A 16,820-nucleotide genomic window follows, 5' to 3' on the forward strand; every position below is an offset into this window, starting at 1 on the left:
GTTCCTCGCTCAGGCTCTGCTAATTCCAGCCCAGGCTTGCTCTTTACCAGTGTGACACTGTGCCCAGATGTGTAAGCTGAAGAAGCAAGAATTGTAGTACCCGCTCTTGGCTTTTGCAGTTGAGCTGGTGTTTCAGTGGAAAGCTGTAATGTGCCAAATTCAAAATACTTCCTTGTTCTGCCTTGTATGTGCCATTTTATTCCTACGTTATCACCATGGGGCAGCCAGGTGATAGGTGAGCAGAAGAGTGGGGGCCTTACTTGATGGAGCCAAAGGTACCTCTGTAAGGGCTCTTGTAGCAATGATTCCTGGCACCACCTGGACACCAACCAACCATTTGAGATATTTGATTCCTTTTGTAAATATGACCTTATGCCAAGATCTCAATAGATTTTGGGTTTGGTTTTTGTTTTGTTGTGGGGTTTTTTGTTTGATTGTTTTTTTGGTTTCTTTTTAACAAGCACTCCGGGAGTGTCAGAGCAACACAAGGCTAATTAGATTTATTAAGGTCAAGTTCTTGGTGTCTTACTTGTTTCAGCTTGACCTCAGGAATGCCATGTAAAGGTCTGACCAACCAAGACAATCACGGTGTAACAAACAACAGCCTTTTCAGAGAATTGCAGCTGGAACAGGGTAATGGGGCAAAGTTCAAACATGAACTGACCATCATGGGAAAGAAAGCAGTGTGGTAACCATGTATCACGTATCATCATGGCTGGGCTTCGCGAACTAAGATTTGGGAAGGGCTCTACCCACATTTGCTACAAGCGCGCTGGTGGCTAAAAAGGCCAATGACAGATAGACACGTCCGGTTGCAAAAGGCACAGCAGAAAGACTCCTTAGGTGGTATTGGCAAGACACAATTCTTTCTGCATTGTCTTTTCTCCTTGAGAGTGATCCTTCATATGTTCTCAAAGGAAGCAGCAGCATTATAGATGGTGTGTCTCCAGACCTCCCGATTGGAGGCCAGAGTAGACCAGTGTGGTAACAAAACATTAAAATAACCCTACTGAGACACAGAACTTAACCTGAATCACTACTAAAGTTTGCCCTGTGTCGTGGTTTGAATCTTGTTTTCCCCCAGAGGCTAAATTAAGTGGTAGACCCCAAGGGGTGGAAACCCCTGGAAGTTTTGAAGTTCTGCCCAATGGGCGCTCCTGCAGAAATGTAAACATATCACAAGCTCACCGGAAGAGATGAGTTGTAGTTTTGGTTGTTGCTGGAGAGGTGGCCATGTTGTAGAGCCACGAGGAAGGGGCTCTGAGCCCCTTGGGCCCTTTGGGGCCTCCCAGCCCCTGGCTGGGGGGGGGCTGCAGGGACCTGGAACAGCATGAAGCTGGGCTAGGTGCCTGTAGTTATGCCGGGAGATGTTTTCTCCATGGGCACAGAGCAGCAGCCGGCACTGACCAGAGAAACGGTGGCAGAGAGCCAGAGATAAGAACCTGAACTGAAGGAGCAGCAGAAGCAACATGCAGCACCAGAGAAAGGACTCCTGGAAGGAGAGCCGGGAGAAAGAGAACCAGCAGCTGAGAGACAGAGTTCTGGGGGTAAGACTGTACCAACCCCCCCCAAAACTCCTTTGAGACCTCCGAAAAAGGAGGAGTAGATGGACTCCTATTTTAGAGGAGCCTTGGAGTACAGCAGCACCAGAGAGAGAGAGGAGCTGAGAAGCTCAGAGCGTCCCGGAGCTGGACCGGGACGGCCAGAGGAATGTGGGGGGAGTTGACCTTGGCTCCCCCCCTTGCACTGCTACCACGGTGGCAGCCTGAGAGACAGGGCACAGAGGCCCTGCAAGGAGCTGAGTCTCCTGGAGATACCAGACCGTCACGAAGACCCCCCTGTGTCTTCGTGATATGACATGGTGATACGACCTTGTCTGGGGTTACGAAGCCCACGGAAGACCCCTCGGTTGGAGGCGATGGGGCCGAGGGGGCTTGAATACCTCCCTCGTGGATGCTGGCAGAAAGCCAGCTATCAGCTGCTGCATGCAAGTGAAGAAGACAGACTGCTGCCTCAGAAGATGCTGCTGCTTAAAGACTGGAAGGGATCTGTCCTTCTTTCCCTCCTGGACTTTTATTTGGAGGGGAGAAGAGATCTGATCATTGTAAATACTATATGTCATGGTAGAGATAGTTTGTGATCATGTGTATAATGTGATATGGTATTTATTTGTACAGTCATTGTAATATATTTCCCTTTCCCCCACTTTGAGTCTGGTGTGTTTTGTCTGGAAAAACCCATCTCACATTAGGTTGAGATGTGGGAGGGGGGAATGGAGTTAGGGGATTGGATTTTGGGACTATCTCAAACCATGACACCCTGAGAGAGAGAATGAATCTGCTTGGGCTCAATGCTAAATAAAATAACTGCTCGTATTGTCAGACTCCCCTGAGTTTTCAGAATCTGAACTTTTTATCTTCTTTGCAAATAGTTGCCTCATAGAAACAACAAAATCCTGTTTGGATCTATTTGCAAGACCCTAACATTTGGTTAAATGCTTTTGTGCAGAAAGTGACAGAAGGACTTTGATCTGCTTTTCTCTTCCAAGAATAGCACACTTTTGTAAACAGCTGTCAATGAGTATGTCCTTCCTTATATATTAATTGACTCACTACCATGACTTAACCTGTTCATGGCTCAGCTCCATAGAATGGCTTGCCCATGGATTTCCCTGAGGAGATATGTAGACATATCTCAATATTTTTTCCTATCAACAATTCAAAACTATTTGCAAATTCAACAACTCTACTCATCACATACATTTGATCTAGGATATATTCACCATTGTAGACAGTAATGACTTACACGTTAGTTACAAAGGGGAGTCCTGAGTATTCCTCAGCTCTATTCATTGAAACCACTCACAAACTAGAGCTGTAGTTTCTCTTCTCCCCATATATGCACCTGTTAAATCTCTGATACATCTCTAGCATTTTTCCCCCTCCAACAGCCTTCCATCTGTTTAAGCACAGCCTCAGCCAGAAGGGCACAGGATGCGATCTGAGGAGGGAACATTTTGTTTCAACTTTTTTTTCAGACATCAACTGTACTTTCCTGGTGGGGAAGACAAGTTTTGAACCCTGACCCCTGCTTCCTGCTACGATGTCTACATGTTCAAGCTATGGTGACTTCTTTTGATTGCTAATAAATCAATGCCCTAACAACCAGCCACAGCAGGTTGCAGCTTCTATTTAAAAAGATCCCCAAACTACTCCAAATAATCATTTTGATTTGACAAAGAGCATCTAACCTTGGCCTTTCCATGAATTATTTAGAAATGTAAAATAACCTCGCAGTTCACAAAATTGCTTGTTTGCTTCTTTCATGAGTCTGAAGGGACCAGCTTTTTCTTCTCACTTTCAGTCCACCTATTTTAGCCTTCTGGTACTTTTTTCCTGCTTTTACCTGTACACAATTACTTGATGCAAGGCACAGTTAACTGTTTCCACTAAGCAAAGGTGACCTCATGTAATTAGCCTACAAGAAGTTCCTCCTGGAACTTTATATTCCTGATACAAAGAAAATAAGTTACAAACAAACCCACTCCACCCCCTCCAAAAAACCCCACAAAACAAAACAAAAACACCAAAAAAGCAGAATGAAACAAACAAAACCAAAACCAACCAACCAAAAATACCAAACCCCCAAACACCTTTATGTGACTTATGTAACCACTGCATCCCCTGACCTCTGACTTAGAACTTCCAACAAGAGAATCAGTGATCTTTTCAATCAGATGGAAGGAAGGAAAGTGAAAAAGAGATACCAATAATGCAACCATAATTTGGATGCAAAATCCTAGGCTCTGCAGCTAGATATTGTAGCTCAAGATTGTACTCCTACAGCATCTTGATGTGGTAGGTACCATCCTCTGAATTTTAATAGAGCTCAGGCACCAACTATTCAAGACATTCAGCATCTTCACAACTATATTAGCTCTGGTCATAGTTTAGTGTTGCATCTCAATATTAGCTCCCTACGTGCATCACAGTGTATGCTTTGGAATTGGGCAGTTCAGAGCAAGATACAAGAAGGGTTGACAGTGCCATGATTTTGAATTACTGTAATTCTGTCAAAGTTTATCAATGGGATTTTATTAAATTAGTAAAAATACTTCAATCTAATCCCAAGTGTGTAAGCAAATTTAAATATCCCACCTGAACTTTTGCTGCCAAAAAACCCTTATCTCAGTCCACTTCAGGAAACTAAGACACACACACATAGACAAGCTTACTCTCAGTCAAATTCCCTTTTATTTCACAGATGTTAATTGCTAACAAAGCTAAACAAATCTGCAGTTCAGATTGAGTCACTGAAACTTGTTCCAAAGACCTGGAGGAACAGACTTTATGCAATTTGTTTGTCACTTCAACCCTTATTATTTCCTCTGCTTTGAAATACAACAGTGAAAACATATTTTCATGTTTTGTTCTATATAATTTTAACATTTTTTAAGCTCTACATCCTCTGCATGAAAACCAATAAATATGTTAGTGTGAAAACAGACTAGAAAATTTCACTAATCTACAAATATCATTAATGAGAAACTTTCTTTCATATGTAGATTATTCTTTTCAGTGACGCACTTGGAAAATTTTCTGATTGCCACATTTTGCACAGACTACAGCATTCTTGGATTAGGTCCAAATTTAAAGAGAACTAATTTTCTCCTTTTATGAAAAAAATGCCAGTTATAAACATACAGAGCTGAAAATGGAAAGCAGCCTTAGGAATTAAATAGGTTTTTTATGCAGCTCAATTGAGACATACCAGAAGTAAATTAGGTTCAATACTGAAGAGCATTTTAAAGTATCCTAGTAATTACACAGGAAGCTGGATGTAGTAACTATCAAGTTTTCAATCCAACCATATCTTTGGAAAAGTCAGATTTAATATCACATTAGCTCACAATTTTTAATGTATTTGGTAACTCTGCTGGAACAGAGATCCTGCTTATTGCTTTGAAACATAAAACATTATCATTGAAACCTAGATGCTTATCTAGAGTTCTTAGTCGCCAAAATTAAAAAGATCAAGGAGAAGACTAGGAACAAAGGCACATGGTTAATTTATAAAAGTATTTACAGGGTACTCGAACATTTATTTCTATCTACTAGAAATTCATCTTGAATACAAAAAGAAACCAAAAAAACCTCTACTGAAACATGTTAAAGGAGATCATCCTAAACAGATATTCTCAAGCGATATGAGCAGAGAATCTTACACCCCATTAAATTATTTCTGGAACTAAATTTGTCATTTTGAATATGGAATTTTCAAATATTAAAATTCATACATTTATTATTCCTCTAAGCAATGTGGTATTTTAGTGCAACCCTCTTCAAAGACTGAAGCTGGCACAGTTAAGGCAGTCTACTAACAGTATTTAAAATTCAGCACATAGTGTTTAATCATTGAGGTGCCTGTATCTCTATTTGGAGAGCTCTCTTTTGAAACCTTCACCCATACCATCATCCTTCTAGTAATGCAGTTTCAAACATACCATGTTTAAACACCACAGTTCTTGCAGTGCTTGGAGTTTTTTGAAGATGATAAGGGAGGAGTCTAACATCTGTTAGCTCCAGAAGCAACTCTGCAGGATGGGTAACATCCCCAAGTTGATGTGTAGCTTCTACTGCGTGCTGTCCTAAACTTCAGAGGCTGCCAACAAGATGCTTCTAAAACTACACCCATTACATTCAAGCCTAAAAGCACTCTATAAGTGTAATCTGCACTCACTGATACTGTTTTGACACAGTCTGTTGCTAAAAGCAAACTAATTTTTCTAGGGTGGGTTTTCACTTTTCATGGAAGTTCACTGATGCACTCATTCAAAAAAAAAATCCAAACCCTCTCTGAACAAATCAACCAAACTTTAAGAGGACTTGATCACATTCTGATTTTTTGCCTACTGACTTGAACTAGTCATTTTGAAAATATTATTCATGATGATGGCAAAAAAATTTACTCTAATTGTATGGAAATGGTTTCCATTAAAGTTTAATAAGGCTATACAACAAAGGTGACTAGTGCTGTCTATCTACAAGTGATAGGTTGGGGCATCAGAACTGACCTGAAGTATTAAAAAACTTCACAGGAGGGAAAAAAACCAAAAAATAAATAACTGCATAGTATGTGATCCCTTTTATTCACTGAAGCTGCCCATGTATATTCCAGGTGGAAGACAGCAGAACAGCTGCTCAGCCTTTAGACGCAGGTGTGTTTCGTGCTTGCTGTAACATCTTTCCATCTTGCTTTGTTGCCACATCTCTTCAAAGGACAATTACAGAAGTGGGAAGAAAAAAAAATAAGAGAAAGTAGACACGCATTTCCAGACACATCAATATTTCTCAAATTTTCCATTTGAAATATTAAAGTAAATTTATTTATAGTGAAAGCCATCAGAAGACCATTCCCCTGGATTTAAAATATTTTTGTTTTTTTCTTTGGAAAAATAATTAAAAAAAAAAGAAGAAAGAAAACTAATACGCATTACAAAAACCACAGATGCTGTGGCTTTCCTGCCTGCCCCTCTTTCCTCACATATGTCCATACTGATGACAGAATCAGTTCAAATAAGTCTAATCACTATCTAAATTAACAGGGTTGTAGTCAGGGTCATCCTCTTCATCCTCCAACTCTAAATCATCCATCTCTTGGAATAAAGATTCATCAACCTCCACATTGTTTCCAGCTGTAAAGAACAGAAAAATAATTTATTTTCATGCAACTAGGAAACAGTAACTGAACAACAAAATGCACAAGACTTTTTCATATTAATTCTTCAACGTAGGTAGCTGCTAACTTACTTTTTATATATCAAATAGATACCGAAAAGTAAACATGACATTTTATCTTTTTACAGCTAAAGTGTTGCTATTTTCCCCCTCATAACAAAACGCATTCAAAAGAAACGTAACACAGGACCTCAGAATTCATTGGGAGAATGAAATTAAAATTTATAGTTGCCAGAAGCAGAGATCCTTTCTCCCCAGCACTGCCAGAGTAGGAGCTCAGGACCTCACAGCTGGAATAGTTACAACTATCATAATCACATAAACACGTTGGGTTTATAAAATATTCCTTACACACCATATGCCTACATACATATATTTGCCTTCAGATTTAAATTTGACAAGCAAGATGAAGCTTTGCATAGTTTCACATTGTCTTCTGAAAGAGGTGCTGCTGATCTGCAGATAAAACTTGAGGACTGCTGCTATTTTATTTGCATGCACCAACAGTGACATCTTCTGGTCACCAAATAAGTTTCTATTATTTCACTGGATTTGAAAGAGCCTTTATAACCATTTCTATCTAAAGATAATGCCATTATGCTCTGAAAATTAGCATTAAACACTGTTATAATGTTACAATACAGTTAGTAACCTCTTGCATTTACGACAGAATGCAAACAGCAATAAAACCGGGAGTTTTTAATCACCAATAGCAACAGGATTAAAAGTTAATACATTAACCGCAAATCATTTGGGCACAGAGCCCAGAGGTCTGGTCCTCCCTTGAGGCAGCCAAATGTGCCATCAACAAACCATCTTCATTTTACGCATTTTGGAGGAAGACAAGGTTAAATTATTCCTTCTAAAAGAAACTAAACTCCCTCGTTACTGCCATTTCAAGTTTATGCTCGCTGACATTCATAAATAGTTTGTTTAACTGTTACTTGCAGAGAAGATATTTGATTCTCTTCTGACTGTGTTTTACCAGTACACAATGTGGCTGCACGAAAGAATTGCCTTAACTCAAAAATCATGTATTTCAAACTAGGACACTAAAAGGTGGTACAGCAAGTTAAATAGGTATGTGACTATGAGTGGATTTATTTGCTTTACTTCCAACAGATTTTCCAAGTTTAAAATTTTTTTGGCACAGTCCTACAAAACTTTCAATTGGCACTAGGTCGATATTTTAGGCAAGATAACAGGCAAATGTGCAGAAGCCATGAAGAACTGGATTGCACAGAGGCAAAAAGCATTTATTTTGACCTGTAAGATATTTACTATTGGTGTTGAGGTTCAGAGAGGAGACAGAACTTCAAGATCTGTGCTTTAAATCAGGGGTAAGAAGGCTGGCTATTAGGAAAAAAAAACAAACCTAAAAGTAGGGTTTGGTTGGGTTTCTTTTTTTTGTTTGTTTTGCTTCCAGTCCAATCATTTGAATAGAAGCAATGGAAATAAGATCAACTCAAGCTCAAAGCTACAAATGAATATGCTTTATAATTCTGAAAAGATTTCCTTTGTGTTTATAAAGACTTAAAATCACTTCACTTTGAAAAACAGTACTTCTCAGAAAGTTCTTCCAATGTAAAAGTGATACTGAGGAAAGATGTTAAGTCAGAAATATAACACAGATTTTGCTTAGAAATTTTGATCTACATTAAGCCATTGTCTTTCAGTTGTGGAAACAAACAGAAATTTACCATCCTCCAAGAACTGGATGTCAGAAGTGTCAAGGTTGTGATCCATTTCAAACAGCTGTTTACCTAGAAATAAAATAAAAAATAATATATAAGCAAGTAGAATTCTGAAACAACCTAAGGCAACAATAGTTACCACATGTATTTCAGTCTTTTCATATTAACTCATTCTAGGAGACTTTTTTTTAACTGCTTGTTTCTCTAAGCTCCCCATTGTGGTTTTATGACTATTCATCCAGGATTCATCCATGCCAACAAGCTTCCTCCTCTTACATGTGAAATGGGTCAGTGTTTCTTAAAGTCACTTTAATGTTATTAAGGCTTTAATAATGGGGGGGGCAGAAAAAATTTACACCACACTGCCCCACAGCCTGTGTTCAGTCCTTATTGCTATAGTCGTCATCTTGCATTCCACAAGAAATTCTCTGTGGGAACTGGAAAAGAAATTAACTGACTCCTCCATCTGTTTCCATATATCCTCCCACTTGAAAAGGAACTTGCATCTACACACAAATCACCAGCTCCAACACAAACACACATCTGTGAAGGAAAGCAAATCCTTCCTCCAAATCCCTTCCATGATTTACATGGAAAGCTCTGGACTCTTTCCATGTAAATCACCCATCTTCCATGTACATTTGCATTGCTTATGCAAGCTTCTACAAACAAGACTGGTTGGTAATACTGGGGTTACACTACTGGCATCCAAGAATAAGCCTTGTTTTGGTTTTGTAAAGGGGAGCTTTTACAAACTACATTTGTATAGAGGAAAACAGAAAAAACTTACTAACAATACTTTTAAGAACAGAAAAACTAGAAGCCTCATTTCTGTTATCTCATCTTCGCAGATTCCCAAATGCATTCCTGTCAGAATGTCCCCTGCCCTGCACAGCTTTTTATGAAACTTACTACCATTAACATTTCCATCTTTGTCAAATTTCATCAAAACTAGCCAAAAGTTTCCAAAGCCTCCAGAAATGAGGAGAAAACAGAACAGTGATACAGCACAATCACATAGGTCATGCTTTCTCAGGTAATCGGGTTAGAAAGCAGATCCAACATCACCAGTTCAAAGCTAAGCCATGTAGACTGTAGAGGAGGATGCCCAAGATCTAATTCTTGCCTAGAGGTTCTCATAAGAAAAATAATTTCCTCCACATTTTTCTCACTGGATACAGTTTGCTTTCTACTGAACAAACTGCGATCTGCAAAACAAAGAGCCCCAAACCACTGCCAGGACAAGCTCTTCCCCAAAGTATCAGAGCCATTCTCACTAGTCATTGTAAGTTTGTCATATGCAGCAGCCACTGCGTTCCTTCAGTCCAGCAACAGCATCCCAAACTCCTAGATGTGCTTAGATAATCTGAAGTCACTGTACAATCCAGTGTAATAAAGGCCAAATCAATAAACTGTTGATGTAGATTTGTCCTGTTGCTTAACAAACCCCAACTATTTCTGTCTGATAGCAGCAGCTCCAAGTGGTATACTGGCTTAAACACATAGTTTGGAAATCTTAATGATTTCAACAGAAATCTTGTATCTATCAGCTTTCTATTTAGCTCAAAATCAGCACTCAGAAAGACTTCATGCGACATGGAGGGCAATAATCAGATACTGCATTAAGAGTTTATTTATTACCATCATCTTTCATAGCAAAAATTACTTTTAGACTTATCATTATAGTCTGGTAACATTGCAGAAATTTCATAACCAGAATTAAAACATACCACTTAATTTATTTTTGCCTGCTTGTTCTTCTTCTTTCATCTTTTTCCTTTTTATTTCTAGGAGTTCTGCATCGAACTTGGCTTTCCAATTCAGGAAATTCTCAATGGTAACAGGAGTGCCATGAAAACGTTGCTGAAAGAACAGAAAACAAGGCTGCAAACACAACTTGCAAAGCTATAGGTGAAGATGAGCATTCTCTTATTTATTTAAACTTCAACATTCCAAAAGCATTGCTTACTGTCAAATATTCTGAGAAATTAATCCTAACTCTGAGAACAGACAAAAACCACACTTTTTTTCTGTCATGAGACTCCCTTCAGAGAACTATACTGAGGTGGAAACTCTCATGGAAAAACCCTGCATACTACTTTTGGACCTTAGAGTGCAATAGTTCAAAATGCATCACTAATACAAGTTATCGATAAGTAGGCAGCACTTCTTATCAACCCTTAAGTGCAATCTACACTTAAATATTTACCACTAAAATACACTAACTCTTTTATGTTGTTGAAACAGAAAAAAAGGATCATTGTTTCTCAGCCATTTTCAGAAATACTAAACCTTCCAAGTCCCATCACCCTCTAGCTATTTCTCAGGAAGTAAGTGAAGACTCATTAGTTGGACTTACAATGAATGGAAAAACAATTATACAGTGGTTTATTGAATGGACACGTACAAGGAGGACAAACTAGTGTTGAAGACTGGTCCCACTGCTTCCACCCTATCCACTCAGTTTACCAAGGAAGAGAGCCCTCCTCAAACCATAGAGTCGGTGCGCAGCATGACATATTCTGGCCTTTCTTGCCTCCCATCCCCTCTTACTTCTTCAGGCAAAAACCTGTTTACAGCAACTTTGACTTCATTTGGGAAAAATCTCTACCACTTCCTTAGGAAGTAATGCTACCACACTGCTCCTGCTTCAAACCCACACATTCTAAGAAAGTAGGGAGTCTTTTTATTTGAAAACATTATTTTACATACTTTCTCTTCTTCTTCTGCTTCTCTTTCTTTCTGTTTCTTCTCCTCTTCTCTTCGTGTTTTTATTTGATCCACTATTTCATTTAATTTCTCCTGTACTGCTGAGACTAGAGTGAAGATCATTACCATTCCTAAATTTTCTTCTGCCTACAACACAAAGAAGGCAACTTCAAACAGAAGAACCCCGAACCTTCAGCAGATGAATGCGTTAAGTGCATTTAGAAAGCAGGATGCTGTGCAAATGCAGACAGAGCAGCTGATGCATTCTGCACCAGTCTCAAAAGCTTGCTGTAAAATCCAAATCAATTGGCCATTTAATTCAGTTAGTAATCCCCACATGGGTGTGCAGCAAAACACAAAGCTGAACACCTTTGTTCAGGTTGTCAACACATTATAGACATGTGGAAAGCTTTTTCATGAACAAAATAAAATATGTAGTAGAAATACAACTCTAAAATTTGAGTATTATAAGTCATAAGAGATGAGAGTCACTCAGAACCTCTCCTGTAGGTTTATTCCTTAATCCTATTACATGCTCCTTTGAAGTGAGACAGTTTCCCAGGAAAACCAAAAAACATCAGTTGATGGAAGGTTATACGAAGTAAAGTGAAATGAAAGAAAGCCTACTGAACGTATTATGTCAATTTTAGGGCAAGGAGGACTTGTCAGGAGTTCCTGAAACCAAAGAAGGGTTTCCTTCTCATTCCTTCATGATGCACTCTCACTGGTCCCAAAGGCTGAAGAGATCCACCCCCACCACCCAAACAGTTACATTATTAAAGAGAATCAAGCATCAATGTGGCATTTTTCAATATTTCCAAATAAAACTGAAATGGTTTATTTTCGTAAATACTACATGTACAGTTAAACAAATTCACCTTAAGATAGAACTGCAAATGAGGGGAGGCTCTAGTGCACTTCCATTTCATTATCATACACACTGAATTAGCCCTATATTTTACCTCATTACCACAGTTTACCTCAATACTGTCATTTACCAAACTCAAACATCACAGTCAGTCCCTATAGTATGGAATAGGCTTCAGATCAGTAGCACATACCTCAGAAAACAACTGATTTGAGAGAGAAGTTCTGGCTAAAGTGCGAAGTGATATCAAGCTGTATCAAGATATTCCATTTTCCTTACCTGCTGCTCTAGCAGTTTTATAATGTCTGTGACATCATTATCATCAAGATTCTCCTGTGAGACAATTTCATAAAGTGGAGTTTCATCAGGGTATTTTTCTCTATAGGTAAATTTAAGGGTTGTCTGGACAGCTACAAGATAAAAAACATACATTGTTATGGTGGTAACTCTATATAAATTTATTGTATATTTTTCTATTGTATCGACAGTCTAAAGATTATAAAATATAAAATATTCTTGCCTTAAAAGCAGTCTTCTTACACAGATGTTAAAATAATATGAACAGATTGAAACATAAACCACAAGTTCTGAGAAATTAAGATTATGAAAAAGTTTACACTTGCACAAACTATTATAACCTATTCATGTCTGAAAGGTCTTTAGGACCTTTCATGTCTGAAAGGTCTTTAGGAAGACTGGAAAACCTTCTGTGGTATGGCATATACCAGAGCACTAATCTCTTCTCCCTCATATTCTACTTAAAGCTGGAAAATGGTGAAGAGTCCTAACAATAGACCTAAAGAGAGTCTCAACATATTAGTACTTTAAATTCTGTGTGCCTGGTTGGAGTATCAATCTCTGTGTTGGGTTCCAAAGTTCCTATAAATCTTATGACAAAAACACTATGTCCAGTAGGAGGTATTAAGCAAAGAACCACCTAAGGAAAACACATTCAAGCTGAAGCTGCCCAGAGCCAGGATAACATGGAAACAAGTAGAAGAAAACCAAGGTCCTTTTACACATCCTCCCAGAATACCAAGGAGAAGCCTTCCTTTAGTTCCAGACTCACAGTTCTTGGCAGCCCAGCAGTCTCTTCAACACAGACACCTGCTCCAAGCAGGACTTACTCCTTTAAAACTTAATAAGACAGCACCAGTTTATTCCTTCTGTTACAGTAACCCAGAATAGCAGTTTCCAAACTTGCTTGGAGCAAGGCTTGCTTACATCATGCCCATGCAATTGTGGACACCCAACAAATACACAGTGACTTGGGACCCACAGCCCTCTGCTCTGGAACTGTTCCTTAAGGGTTGCACATTCAAAGCCCACAAACTCAACTTTCCCTTGTGGCTGGCATACATAGACTTGCTAGGAAAAAAATCCCCTCACATGGCTGCTACAAGGATGATGATAACCCATACTTTTTGAAGATACGCTACAAAGCCTTTGAGATTCAGCAGAAAGCAGACTTAGCAGTCACATTTCTGTAAACTAAACAAGGACCACCAAAATCCCTGAACTTCATTTGCTGAGGAGTGTTTGCTGCATCAGGCCCTTAAGAGGACTTAAATGGAGATACACATAGTTTTTGGTGATAGAATTAGGCCTACAAAGAAACTCCTATAAATGTTTAAGACATGACCAACTTACTTTCATCATTTTCTCCAGCTTCAGATGTCACAGTGATCGTGAAAGTTGTTGGCTTTTCTGACAATACTGTTCAAAGGAAAAAAAAAAAGTCAGTGAGAGAGTCCTTAAATCAGACAACCACTTCTTCACATCACTAAAACTTGTTAAGGACTGATGAAGAAAGGAAGCTCTTGATACAGTGTTAAGGGCCTTTTTACCTTATTAATAAATACTTTTCCATTAACAGCTACTTTCCATATGATGTGATGCCTGGAGTACTCTTTGAATGAGCGCATATAACACCAAAAATATCAAGAAATTTCTCCTTTGGAAAACTTTCTCTTCTGGCAGTTTCACTTTTCCAGAAAGTACAAATCTACCTACCATCAAATGACTTCCGTTAGTGCCTGGAATGTGTTCAGAAAGCTCCCAAAGCTAATTTGCTTTACTGCGCCAGATATATGTGATGAGCACCCAGTGTACTCTTGACCCTGGACTATTTTTAGGACAGCTTAATGTAAGAAACATTTTTTAAAACAAAAAAAAGAAGGGTTTTCCTTCAAGACTGTACTACCCCAGTAATGTACTAGAATGTGTAAATTAGGCAGCTAGAAGACAGACAAAAAGCGGCTCCTGTGGAGACGCACAGAATGCAAGCGCTATGATCTGTGTGAGGCTGAAAACCTCATTGCACAATTGTGGGTTGCACATCATATCCTCACATAAGGATTGCTCTGTATCACTGTTACAACCTATGCCCAAACTAGTATACATTCTCTCAAAGTATTATGTGAATTTTGCTTAATTGCTAATGTACTACTACTATCTTTATTTCCTCTTCTTCTCTTGGGTATAGAAGCATTACATGAATGAACAATAACTGTGGAGTAAGCATAGATCAATTTACATATCTTTAACTAATCTTTAACGTAAAACTGAAGAACCAAAAAGATTTTCAGATTGAAGCAATGGACAAACAGCTGTGTGATGAAGTTGCTTTCAAATAAGATACTGTGGGACTTCGGGCAGAGTAGATACTGTGCAGGAAGGGAACTGAAAATGCCCTGTTAAATGTCCACTGTTAAAATTCTTTGGATACTGAGCAACATAAACCATGTTGGAATAGCTAACATGGTAGATACTCTTAATTGTTTGATGGTAACTTGGAAGTCCTGGAAAACTGATGAACCAACGTATCCACCCTACAAAAGTTTCAGTAATACAACATACTCCACCAAGGAACTAAAGCTTTCCTTTTTTCCACCACAAGACAGCAACAGGATAAGGCAAGTACTGGCTGAGGACATTTACGGAGAAAACAGCATCTTTACGTGCCCCAAAACACCCCGTGCTACCCGGTCGTGACAAGCTATTACCGAAAAGGAAAACCAGTCGGCACACGAGCCAATTCCCCAACTGCCATCTAGGGTCGCATCTTTTGAAAGGTTTCTCCAAAGGGCATCCTTCCGCCCGCCGCAGCCCGGGCTGGGATAGAGGAGCGGGTCCCCACGCTGGGCAGCTGTGCCAAACGCGGCGGAGGCAGTGCCGCGCACCGCACCGGCACCTACCTGGCGACGGGAGCCATCGAGTGCTTTGCTTTTCCTCCCCAGGGAAAGCAAACAAAAAGCCCGAAAAAGCCACCCAGGCTGGGGGGCTCGGGAGCCCCGGGGCAGCCTCGGCGCGGCCTCCCGCCCGTCCCGCCGGCACGGCGCGGCCCCGCCGCGGCTCACCCGTGAACGAGTCCGGGTAGATGGACTCCAGAGCCTCCAGCTCGTTGCGCTGCTCCTCGCTGTAGTCCGTCATCGTCGCCCGCCGCCCACGGCCATGGGCCGCCGGCCCCGCAGCGACCCCGACCCGCAGCCGCTCCCGCCCGCCCGCGCCTGCGTCCTGCCCGCCCGCTGCCTTCCCTTCCTAGCATGCCTAGCGCTCGCGCTCGGCGCTGGATGCCTTTGGGCTGCAGGGGAGAGAGGGAGGGAGGCGGGGCGGCGGGTGCTGCTGCCATCGCTGGGCCGGGCGAAAGGCGGCGGTGAAGGCGCGGGGAGCCGGCCTGGATCCTCTTCATCATCAGGGGAGGCGTAAGGTGCGGTGCCCTCTGCTCAGCAAATTCCAGCAGTTGCTGCTTGGCGTTCAGCTCCGGGCTGAGCGTGTTTGCCCGCCTGTACCTGACGTGCAGGAGGAATCCTTCTGCCATGCTCCGCTCCACACGTGCGCTGCTTCCCCGCAGCTTCAGGGTCGCTATAAAGAGCACACTGCTGTTAGGCAGGTGTTCACTCTTGGACCTTCTTCCATTGAAAACTGACAGGGATCAGCAAACTGAAGAGGATTCAAAACCTATGCTCTAGGTATCACAGAAGGGTACCGTGAAGGCAGCTGAATGCCATTTCTGCCAGAAATTGGAAGGTGCTGGTGGAGGACTCTCTCCATGGGGAGGTATCACACGCTGGAGCAGGGGAAGAATGTGAGAAGCCCTCCCCTGAGGAGGAAGGAACAGCAGAGACATGTGATGAACTGCCCGCAACCCTCCTTCACCCTGCACCTGTATTGCTGGGAGGAGGAGGAGGTAGAAAATTTGTGAGTGAAGGTGAGCCCAGGAAGAAGGCAGGCAGGGGGCAAATGTACTGTAATTTTTATTTCTCATTGTCTTACTCTGAGTTGATTGGTAATAAAATAATTTCTCCAAGTGGAATGTATTTTGCCTGTGACAGTAAACGGTGAGTGATCCCTCCCTGTCCTTATCACAAACCATGAGAATTTCTTTATATTCCCTCTCCCCTATCCAGCTGAGGAGGGGAGTGACAGAGGAGCTTTGGTAGGCACCTGTTGTCCAGTCAGGGTCAACCCACTACCTATGCAAAAGCTTCGGGTTCAAATGAATGATATAAAGTGATGTAAAATATGCCTAGTTTCCAGTTATTCAACAAATACATTGTTTACATTTGCTAAAATGCTTGCTTTTGTTTAGAAGTTTAAATCTCCAGGAACATACATATTTACCCAGATCTGCAATTTAACTTACTTCTGGCTCTTACATTTTCTAGTAAAACATACCAAATAATTATATTTCTCCTCCTCAACCACCAGGGGTCATTTATTAATAACAGATAGCATCCCATAGTTTAGCATATAGCTTTGGAGCATACAAAATGTGTATATGGACATTACAAGGCAATACAGGAAGCATTA

The 16,820-nt window shown here is 40.6% G+C and overlaps 1 protein-coding gene across 1 annotated transcript; it reads right to left on the bottom strand.

Annotated features, from left to right (window-relative positions):
* Nucleotides 1-4,234: 4,234 nt before the first annotated feature.
* RWDD1 (RWD domain containing 1) lies at nucleotides 4,235-15,530 on the bottom strand. The gene is made up of 7 exons (XM_051792300.1): nucleotides 15,368-15,530; nucleotides 13,659-13,724; nucleotides 12,288-12,418; nucleotides 11,144-11,287; nucleotides 10,162-10,294; nucleotides 8,438-8,500; nucleotides 4,235-6,694 (listed from the first exon to the last, which is right to left on the bottom strand). The coding sequence occupies exons 1-7, from the start codon at nucleotides 15,438-15,440 to the stop codon at nucleotides 6,582-6,584; spliced, it is 723 nt and encodes a 240-aa protein (XP_051648260.1). The 5' UTR covers nucleotides 15,441-15,530; the 3' UTR covers nucleotides 4,235-6,581.
* Nucleotides 15,531-16,820: the final 1,290 nt, after the last annotated feature.

The sequence above is a fragment of the Manacus candei genome, unplaced genomic scaffold (genome assembly GCF_025592945.1).
Source record: "Manacus candei isolate 608988 ecotype Guabito, Panama unplaced genomic scaffold, ASM2559294v1 h1tg000034l, whole genome shotgun sequence".
NCBI lineage: Eukaryota > Metazoa > Chordata > Aves > Passeriformes > Pipridae > Manacus > Manacus candei.

What these genes read in the sequence shown, in the direction of transcription:
- RWDD1 (XM_051792300.1), bottom strand. Translation starts at nt 15,440, where the DNA reads ATGACGGACTACAGCGAGGAGCAGCGCAACGAGCTGGAGGCTCTGGAG. An exon ending in TAAAACTGCTAGAGCAGCAG is followed by an intron (nt 11,288 to 12,287) that starts GTAAGGAAAATG and finishes TTTGTGTTGTAG; the next exon opens with GCAGAAGAAAATTTAGGAAT. An exon ending in AAGCAGAAGAAGAAGAGAAA is followed by an intron (nt 10,295 to 11,143) that starts GTATGTAAAATA and finishes CTGTTCTTTCAG; the next exon opens with CAACGTTTTCATGGCACTCC.